The sequence below is a fragment of the Oncorhynchus mykiss genome, unplaced genomic scaffold (assembly GCF_013265735.2).
Source record: "Oncorhynchus mykiss isolate Arlee unplaced genomic scaffold, USDA_OmykA_1.1 un_scaffold_422, whole genome shotgun sequence".
Lineage (NCBI taxonomy): Eukaryota > Metazoa > Chordata > Actinopteri > Salmoniformes > Salmonidae > Oncorhynchus > Oncorhynchus mykiss.
Window position 1 is genome coordinate 60,252 of NW_023493869.1, and position 10,351 is coordinate 70,602.

Genomic DNA, 10,351 nt, shown 5'->3' on the forward strand with positions numbered 1-10,351 from the left:
TAGATTAGCTCTTCATTGCTCTAACCAGGGCTGGTAGATTAGCTCTTCATTGCTCTAACCAGGGCTGGTAGATTAGCTCTTCATTGCTCTAACCAGGGCTGGTAGATTAGCTCTTCATTGCTCTAACCAGGGCTGGTAGATTAGTTCTTCATTGCTCTAACCAGGGCTGGTAGATTAGCTCTTCATTGCTCTAACCAGGGCTGGTAGATTAGCTCTTCATTGCTCTAAACAGGGCTGGTAGATTAGCTCTTCATTGTTCTAAACAGGGTTGGTAGATTAGCTCTTCATTGCAGGAACCAGGGCTGGTAGATTAGCTCTTCATTGCTCTAACCAGGGCTTGTAGATTAGCTCTTCATTGCTCTAACCAGGGCTGGTAGATTAGCTATTCATTACTCTAACCAGGGCTGGTAGATTAGCCCTTCATTGCTCTAACCAGGGCTGGTAGATTAGCTCTTCATTGCAGGAACCAGGGCTTGTAGATTAGCTCTTCATTGCTCTAACCAGGGCTGGTAGATTAGCTCTTCATTGCTCTAACCAGGGCTGGTAGATTAGCTCTTCATTGCTCTAACCAGGGCTGGTAGATTAGCTCTTCATTGCTCTGATCAGGGCTGGTAGATTAGCTCTTCATTGCTCCAACCGTATGAATATTATCCAAATGCATCAGAATCTCTCATGGCCTCACGTTGAAAACAAATTACTATCCAGTCTTCTGATTATTTTAGAAATGTTATATATATTTTTCATTACGTATTTTTTTAGGCCAGTTAGTATATACTAGCAACACACATAACCACCAAACCAGACAGGCAAATTCAGGGCAGCTAAAACAACCCAAGCCAAGGACAAATCGCCTTAAATCAACAGTTTTATAAAGAGCCATAGCTGAATGGAACTGTTTACCAATCCATATTTCTCAGGCAAAAAGTAAACACCCCTTCAAGATGAAAATAAAATAACATCTAATGCAATAGACCCTATGACTGGACAGGAAATAGAAAGCATCAACTGAATGTTACATGTGTTTCCTGTCAGGTGTTTTAATTGTCTGTACTGTCTACTTGTTGAATGTTTGAAGTCTTGATTTGTGAATGTTTGTAATGTCTTGTTAATTGGTGTTGGACCCCAGGAAGATCAGCTGGAGTTACGGCGTTACCTAATGGGGATCCTAATAAAAATGACAAAGGACATGTTATATTGCAGAGGAGTCAACTATACACATCTATTTTAGACCATAGACCTTGTTCCACCCTATAAAAGTATCTGAAGGAGAGCTGTGGCCTGGGTGACTAAGAAGTGGGAGAAGAGGAACCTCAAAAAGACAGAGAGAACATATCAGAGAGAGGCTGAGGAGGGCTATAAGATCATCAACAAAGGTAGGTCCTGTTTTCTCTCAGTTCATAACGTTTAATGACTCCAACCTAAGTGTATGTAAACTTGCGACTTCGACTGTATGTCCAGTCCTTTCTAGTGTGGCGGCAAATGAGTTGAACAGGAGAAGAGGATGAGGTTGGTGGTGGAGGAAGAGCAGTGGGGGTGGTGGGTAGAACAGCTGCAGTGACGTTGATTGGTTGATCTGGCTCATCACTTGTTGACTAAAAGAAAGAAAGATTTAGACATTTGTTGGACATTGCCATAGTTCAACAGCTGAAAAGCCTTCATTAACATACTCCCAGAGATAGAAAGACATCCAGTATTCACTGAATGAAGGAGCCTATTTACAATTTCATTCATCAATTAAATAAATGATACTATAGTACATTCAATGACGTTATTATAGTAGACTATAGGCTACTCCTGTATCTACCTTCTACAATACCGTCATCATTGAATGAAGCAGCATACCTATCCACATTTATAATGGTAGGTGTGGGGATGGTAGGTGTGATAGGTGTGGGGATAGTAGCGATGGTAGGTGTAATGGTAAGTGGAGTGTTGGTAGGTGTGGTTGATGGTAGGTGTGGTGATTGTAGGTGTGACGGTAGGTATGGTAGGTGTGATTATGGTAAGTGTAGTGATGGTAAGTGTAGTGATGATAAGTGTAGTGATGGTAGGTGTGGTTATGGTAGATGTGATGATGGTAGGTGTGGTTATGGTAGATGTGATGATGGTAGGTGTGGTGAAGTAATTATGGTATGGTTTTTGTGGTGATGGTAGGTGAGATAGGTGTGGTGATGGTAGGTGTATGGATGGTAGGTATGGTGGGTGTGGTGATGGTACGTGAGGTAGCTGTGGTTATGGTAGGTGTGGTGATAGTAGGTGTGATAGGTGTGGTGATGGATGGTTTGGTGAAGGTAGGCATGGTAGGTGTGTTAGGTTTTGTGATGTAGGTGTGAGAGACGTGGTGATGGTAGGTAAGTTTGGTAGGTTTGGTGATGATAGATATGGTAGGTATGGTGATTATAGGTGTGGTAGTTTGGGTAGGTAGTTGTGGTAGGTAGGTTTGGTAGGTGTGGTGATGGTAGGTGTGGTAAGTTTGATGATAATAGATGTGATAGTTGTGGTATAGGTGGATTGTAGGTGTGATAGTTGTGGTAGGTCGATGTGGTAGGTAGGTTTGGTAGTTGTGTTTGGTAGGTGTGGCAGTTTTGGTAGGTAGGTGTGTTAGTTGTGGTACATATATGTGGTGGTTGTGCTAGGTAGGTTTGGTGATGGTAGGTTTTGTAGTTGTGGTGATGATAGGTGTGGTAGTTGTGTTAGTTGTGGTAGGTTGGTGTGGTGGTTGTGGTGATTAGGGTTGGGTGGTATCCATATTTTCATATTGTCATGTAAGCTGTTAGTAGCCCATGTGCCTCACCCTAATAATGTTGTCCCTTTCCCCTCTCATAACTTAGCCTACTGCTCTGACTTGGTGGTGCACATGTAGACTATAGCCTGTTTAAGAGAAATGTAATCATTGAATATTGTACGAGCTTTCATTGTCTGCTTATATGCAGTTATGACTTGGTGTACAGGGAGAATACTGTAAGAATGGCCCATGTTCAAAATTCTGTCGCTGTACATTTCAAAAGTGCTGAACAAATGGTTATATTGACGACGTCCATCCTAGGTCTCTCATTGTCTTAATCTAAATTACAGATATCCTGTAGTCCACTCGTTGTCCCCTTGTGCCATAGTTTGTACTTCTCAATTGTCAGTAGAAACCACATTTGTTTAAGCAAGTCAGCCATATCAGCTATGTTTTTTAAAGGATTCTCTCCATGGTGCTGAAAAGATAGCTCTGCTATTGCGAAAGCTTTATGTCGACCCTAACAGTTTGTGGGCACCGTTTGTTAAATTTATAGTGCAATTAATGTATTGTTTAGTGTTGTGTTGTGTAGTGGCTTTGCTGGCATTCATCTAAAACATTTTGGGGGAGTTTTCCCCACCAAGATGTACATGCTGCAATCACCACTGGGTGGGTGAATTATAACACACCAACCCTGTTACCTATAGATAGACAGTCTAGACATGTTTAAACTATTTACATGTGTTTGGTAAGCTTGCATTCCATTCCCCCTGTCACATGGGGATCTATGGTTGATTCTAGATGAAATAGTCAACTCTGTTACAGTCAACCCTGTCACTTTATTTGGCACTTAATAGACACTTACTATAGTATGTATTTGTTACTTTGAGATGGGAAAACATGTTTTATATTAAGTTGAACATGTGCTTTTTATGACGGAATGTTAGAAATAGGTGAAATATAAAGTTACACTCCCCAAAAGGTACTCAATTGGTGGAATGACCCGAGTACTGAACTGGAGGTGGGAGAGCTAACGATGCTTCTACTGTTGCTCTCTCCTCAGATTCTTAGAGAAGCTATTTCAATCTGATATTTCTCCTATGGTCTAAAATAGATGTGTATAGAGGACTCCTCTGTAATATAACATGTCACACATTGTATCAAACTGATGGAATGTTAGGTGTCTCATTGAAAGTCTAACATCTACCATGACTACTGGATGTTTCAATTCTAATAAATAACAAAACAATCCACACCGTAACAACAATATTGCTTTTTTAATAAATGCTTTTATTAAAGAGTAAAACTTTGCAAACAAAAATGACATCATCAAACATCACTGGCCTGACTTGAGAAGCTCTGCCCGGGGATGGAGCCAGCAACTTAGCTGCTACCGGTCCGGTCCAGGCTACCTGCAGACCTCCTCCCAGACCTCCTTTTCAGAACCTCCCCTTAACAGGAGAGGTGGTGGAAATGATCAGAGTTGCATTCAACTTGAATACAGATGAGAAACTCTGGTCTGTGGAGCCACTGGTCTGAGGGGAGGACTTCTGTTGAAACTATTTCCATTTTTGGGATATTTTCTAGGACTGTAGAGGTGGTAAGCAGAGATGAATTTAACTAGGATACAGATGAGAGTCTCTGTTCTTGGGAGGAGGGTCACTGACCTTCGATGGTTTGTTGCCTGATAAAGAGGATACTTGCTGGCTTGAGGAGACTATAATGTTTTGAGGAGGAAATGTGGCTCGATGACTTAAAGAGGAGGAGGAATTATTGGGCGACACTTTTAATTACCAACGTAACATTAGTGGAACTGTGGCTTCATCGAGTTCCAGCTCTAGGCAGACAGCACGTCAGGAAGGCTGTAAGACATCACAGAGACAGGTAAGTATCTATATATTTACATGTGTGTTGCATGTACACTAAACCCTCACATTTGGATAATGTCACTTTTTAAAGTGATGACATGTATATTAACAGTGTAAAACATGAATAGATGTTTAAACATTCTTTACCTCATCCTAATTTTCTTCCAGATGCTTGGCTTTTTCTTTGTCTTGGATATTCGCTCTGATGTTTCAGCCTCTTCTGGAGCTTCTAGCTGCTGGCTGTCTGGCCCCCCCTGATGGTTCTCTGGCCCCTCCTGCTGGTTCTCTGAACTCCCCTCCTGGTTCTCTGCCCATGCCTGTTGCCTCCTTGGCCTTTCCTGGTGGCCATCAGCAGATCCAGTGGGCTCTTGGCTTACTTGTTGGCCATTGGCCCACCCGGGCAACTCCTGACCGTGGTTGTAATCGTGGCTGTGTTGGGTGGTTAGACACCGGGTGTTGATTTGAGCATCAGCCTCCAGATTCATCTGCTCCAGGTAGTTTTCCTTCATCCTCTCCCTCTCCTCCTTCAGTTGTTGATGAGTCTGTTTTTTAAGCAGGGACCGCTCTCTCCACTGCTTATTGAAATCCTCCATCTTCTTCCTTCTCTCCTCAGCCTTCAGCAGCTCCTTCCTCTTCTCCCTCTCTCTCTCTGCCCGGGTCATGGTGGATGTTAGCCTTGTGTGTCCAGGGATGGCTGGGAGGGGAGAAGAAGTAGAGTTCACATTCAACTTAGTGGATCTGGTATCAACTTAAATGTAATGGACACAGGGAATGAAGAATAGAAAACACAATTGGATCTCACTGATTATTTACTCTTTTCAGTTGAGCAAGGCATGGAATTTGTGAATTAAGTGCAATAATCCCCATCCCAAATTGACCTGGCCCTAAGTTGAACATGTGTCCAGAATGGCACCTATTCTTTGTATAGTGCCAGGGCTTATGTGATCGCTTAGGGCCCCATGGCCACTAGTAGCCCCCGGATCCCCCCAAAACACGTTTTTGTGTGTGTGTTTTTAGGAACTCTTTCTGGGTCTCTACTTAGTCTTGAGAGTTAGACTAGTAGATGACACAAGGTACCATTTAAAAACGTGGTTGTTATCAGCAGTATTTTTCTTGTTATGTCAGTCAGTCACTCAATGAGCCATGTCAGCTAACATATTCTTTGGACAGTAGTTTTATATTGAAACAATGATGCGACATGATGACTGGTGTGGAACTTATGTGTGTAGAGGAGACTAAAGAGGATGATGTCATAAGTAGAGGGAAAACAGGTCTTACCTATGTGGACGATCTTATGGCCCTCCTCAGCCTCTCTCTGATACGTTCTCTCTATCTTTCTGAGGTTCCTCTTCTCCCATTTTTTATTCACCCAGCCCACGGCTCTCCTTCGGATACTTTTATCGGGTGGGAGAATGTCCTCCTTGTCATCTTCTTTTTCCTCCTCCTCTAAGTCACCCCTCTTGTACTCAAGGATCTCCCTTCTTTCCTCTTCCACCATCTCCTCTCTTTTTTTTGCCTGTATTATTTTTTCTCTCTCTCTGATTAAAGATAAAAGGCATTTAATGGCTTTCTTTCTCTCCTCCTCTCTCTCTTCCTCTCTCTGCCTCTCCTCCTCTCTTAGTCTCAACATTTCTTTCTGTCTAGCAATTTCAATCTCTCGTTTTTTATCCTGCTCCTCTTGTTGTCTTGCCCTCTCCTGTTTTCTTTCCATCTCCAGCCGTCTTTCCTCCTTCTCCCTCCTGATTTGTTGTCCTCTTTCTATGTGTTCTCGCTCCCCCTTCAACACTTCTAACCTCCTCTCTTTACGCCTATTGAAGACTTCCCGTGCTTTTGCTTTAACATTAACTACTACATGTTTCTTCATGCTTACTTCCTTTCCTCTCTCTTCTCTTTCCCTGTACTCTTCCTCTGCTTCCTTAATCACTTCCTGCTTTTCTTCCATCTCTCTCTCCTGTTCTATCTCCAGTTCATTCTGTCCCTCAATTTCCCCCCCCAAAAAATTCTGCCCCTCCTTTCTGCTTCCTGCTTCCTCCCTTTCTCTCATAATCATCTTTTCTTTCTCCATCTCTTTCTGTTGCTGATCTTTTAATTCCATCTCTCTCTGATTGTCATTGTCTTTCTCCCTTTCTTTCTCCTTCTCCTTTTGTTTCTGTCTCTCCTCTTGTTGTTGTCGTCTGTGTATCTCTTCTATCTCTCTCTGTCTCTTGTTCTCCCTCTCTCTTCCCTCCTCCATGTCAATTTGCTTCTGTTTCCATATATTTTCTTCTTCTTGATCACTCTCAAACATGATCTTTCTCTCCTCTTGCTGTTGTCGTCTTTCTTTCTCTCCAATCTCTCTCTGTCTCTCTTTCTCTTCGATCGCTCTCTGTCTCTCTTCTTCTCTTTCTTCCTCTTCCATCTCTATTTGCTTCTGTTGACATCTTTCTTCTTCATTCTCTCTTTTGATCTCTCTCTGTCTCTCTTCTTCTCTTTCTTCCTCTTCCATCTCTATTTGCTTCTGTTTAAATAGTTGTTCTTCATTCTCTCTTTCAATCTCTTTCTGTCTCACTTCTCTTTCCATGTTTTTCTGTCTCTTCTCCATTCTCTTTCTTTTGATCTCTCTCTGTCTCTCTTTCTCCCTCTCTCGTTCTTCCTCTTCCATCTCTATTTGCTTCTGTTTACATCTTTCTTCTTCGTGCTCTCTTTCAATCTCTCTCTGTCTCTCTTCTTTTCTTTCGATATGTTTTTGTCTCTTTTCCATTATCTTTCTTTTGATCTCTCTCTGTCTCTTCTCCCTCTCTCGTTCTTCCTCTTCCATCTCTATTTGCTTCTGTTTACATCTTTCTTCTTCGTGCTCTCTTTCAATCTCTCTCTGTCTCTCTTCTTCTCTTTCTTTCTCTTCCATCTCTATTTTCTTCTGTTTACATCTTTCTTCTTCGTGCTCTCTTTCAATCTCTTTCTGTCTCTCTTCTTCTCTTTCGATATGTTTTTGTCTCTTTTCCATTATCTTTCTTTTGATCTCTCTCTCTCTCTTTCTCCCTCTCTCGTTCTTCCTCTTCCATCTCTATTTTCTTCTGTTTACATCTTTCTTCTTCATTCTCTCTTTCAATCTCTTTCTGTCTCTCTTCTTCTCTTTCGATATGTTTTTGTCTCTTTTCCATTATCTTTCTTTTGATCTGTCTCTGTCTCTCTTTCTCCCTCTCTCTTTCTTCCTCTTCCATCTCTATGTGCTTCTGTTTGCGTCTCTCCTCTTCTTCTTCTCTCTCCATCTCCTTCTTCTTCTCATCTTCTTCTTGTCTCTGTTTTGGTATTTTCTCCATTCTCTTTCTTTCTACCTCTTTCTGTTTGTTGTGCTCACCCTCCATCTTCTCCTCCATGTCCATTTGGTTCTGTTTCCATTTATATTTGTCTGTTTCCATATTTTCTAATTCTATCTGCTGTTCCTTGATTTTCTTGAAGACTTCCTCCAATTCAGACGTATTTTTGTCATTGATGAGGGCTGTCTCCATCTCCATCTCTCTCTCCACTCTATTTTTCATCTCCTCTTCACTTCGTCTCCAATCATTTTCTCTCTCTCTGTCTCTATCAAATGGTCTCTCTGGTTCAGTCTCGTCTTTCAATCTAATCTCTTCTTTCAGTCTCTCAACCTCTCTCTCTAACTCTTTTACCTTTTCGTTGACCAGTTTGACTTTCTCATTCTCTGCAATACGCATGTCTCTTTCTCTTTCAAATATGATTTCCTTCTCAATCTCTTTCAATCTCTCAATCTCTCGTTCTAACGCTTTTATCGTTTCTTCTGCCTGTTCCACTTTCTTCTTCATTTCTTGTTTTTCCAATTCTGCTTTTCTCTCACTTTCCATCTCCCTTTCTCTCTCTTTTTCCCTCTCTCTTTCCCTCTCTCTTCCTGTTTCAATAGGTTTGTTGTTCCAGGCCAGTCTTGGTCGCTGCTCCTCCATGACTTTCTGCCATAGCCTCAATCTCTCAATCTCTTGCTTCATTTTAAAAGGTTAAATTAGTGATAATCTATTACCAAGACATACTTTCAAAGGATTTGCAGAGAATGATACACAGAAATACAACCTAGAGCTAGGTAATTGAATCAAACACTGGACAACATCAATAGCAGGGTCATGTTGATCAATTCATCTGGACAATTCATTGTCAATTAATGTATTGACATGGTTTGAAAAAATTATGAGACATTTTATGGAATCAATTATGTCCACAATGTGTACAAATACAAACACACAACCTTCTTGCCCATTCAGTTAGGGGTTTGAGAAATTCCTGTTACAATTTGTGTGATGTTACAACAATGTTGCCTCTGATGTTTATGCTTGTAGAAATTACTCCTACAAATGATGCTTCACTAATGCAACTATTTACAACCTGCACAGATACAGTTATCAACAACAACAACAGTAATGACGTTAATAAGGAAGTGGATATTCAACCGGCAGAAGAAAGGCATAGGGGTTGAGATAAATGAAGGTTAGGTTCAGGACCTAGGGTTGGGTTAAGGTAAAGGTTAGGTATAGTTTCAGTGAGGTTAAGGTAAGGGTTAAGGAAAGGAATAAAAGTTAACATTGGGTTAGCGTACCGCTGTCTGCCACTATTCATTTTCAGCTGGGTAAATATACACTGCCTTTTAATAATAACAATGACATGTCTTACGTGGGCCAGTTGTAGGTCCACCATCAGTAGATCCAGCAGTTGTTTGAGTCTGTGGATCTCCTGCAGTTTTCTCTGGTACTCCATTGCTTCTGTGGCTCTCTCTGCTTCCCTCTGTCTCTCTGCTTCTCTCTGTCTCTCTGCTTCTCTCTGTCTCTCTGCCTCCCTCTGTCTCTCTGCTTCCCTCTCTCTCTCTGCCTCCCTCTGTCTCTCTGCTTCTCTCTGTCTCTCTGCTTCTCTCTGTCTTTCTGCATCTCTCTGGCTCTCTGCCTCCCTCTGGCTCTCTGCCTCTCTCTGTCTCTCTGCTTCTCTCTGTCTCTCCGCCTCTCTCTCTCTCTCTGCATCTCTCTCTCTCTCTGCCTCTCTCTGGCTCTCTTCCTCCCTCTGACTCTCTGCCTCCCTCTGGCTCTCTGCCTCCCTCTGGCTCTCTGCCTCCCTCAGTCTCAGGATCTCAGCCTTCCACTCTTTCATGATACCCCTTTCTACTCTTCTTCTCCTCTTTTCGTCTTTTAAAAGGGCTCGGAGATGGTCTGTCTCAGACTCTAATTGTTCAATGATCTTGTCCTTCTCCGTTCCACCATTCCTCTTCTTCTTTTCCTCCTCCCAGAGGCACACTTGAAGTCTTCCCATCTCCTTCTTCTGATTTCGGATCGTTCGATCCTTCCCCCTCAACTCAAGCATGTGGGCTTCCTTCTCTGTACAGGTCTTCTTCTCTTCTCTCGGGAAGTGAACCTCCATCTCTGCCTGCTTGTAGCTGGGAGCAAAGGAATGTCAACACATTATTTAGGAAGTGAACTCAGACAATTTACTACAATATTAAAATAATAATTTAACTTCTGCTCAATTAATAATACTTTAATACTTTAATAATAATCAATTAATACTTTAATAACACAAATCACACAACTGTGACTTACAGTACGTGAATGTGATGAGTTGACTGTCCATGATGGCCAGAGGTGGGTAATGTGTCACTCTGGTCCAGGACGTTACGTACAGCTTGCAGACACTGAGCCTTCCTTCAGCAAGCCGCACATAATGCCCTGTACCAGAGCTAGGTTATGTGATGAATGACTTACAGACTGTTCCACATGATAGGAGGGGGTAA

At 42.0% G+C, this 10,351-nt stretch overlaps 1 protein-coding gene across 1 annotated transcript; it reads right to left on the bottom strand.

The window, feature by feature from the left end:
* Positions 1-4,293: 4,293 nt before the first annotated feature.
* LOC118956537 (golgin subfamily A member 6-like protein 6) lies at positions 4,294-6,577 on the bottom strand. The gene is made up of 3 exons (XM_036974222.1): positions 5,872-6,577; positions 4,741-5,287; positions 4,294-4,587 (listed from the first exon to the last, which is right to left on the bottom strand). Exons 1-3 carry the CDS (start codon positions 6,533-6,535, stop codon positions 4,563-4,565), a joined length of 1,236 nt encoding a protein of 411 aa, XP_036830117.1. The 5' UTR covers positions 6,536-6,577; the 3' UTR covers positions 4,294-4,562.
* Between the last annotated feature and the right edge of the window lie 3,774 nt (positions 6,578-10,351).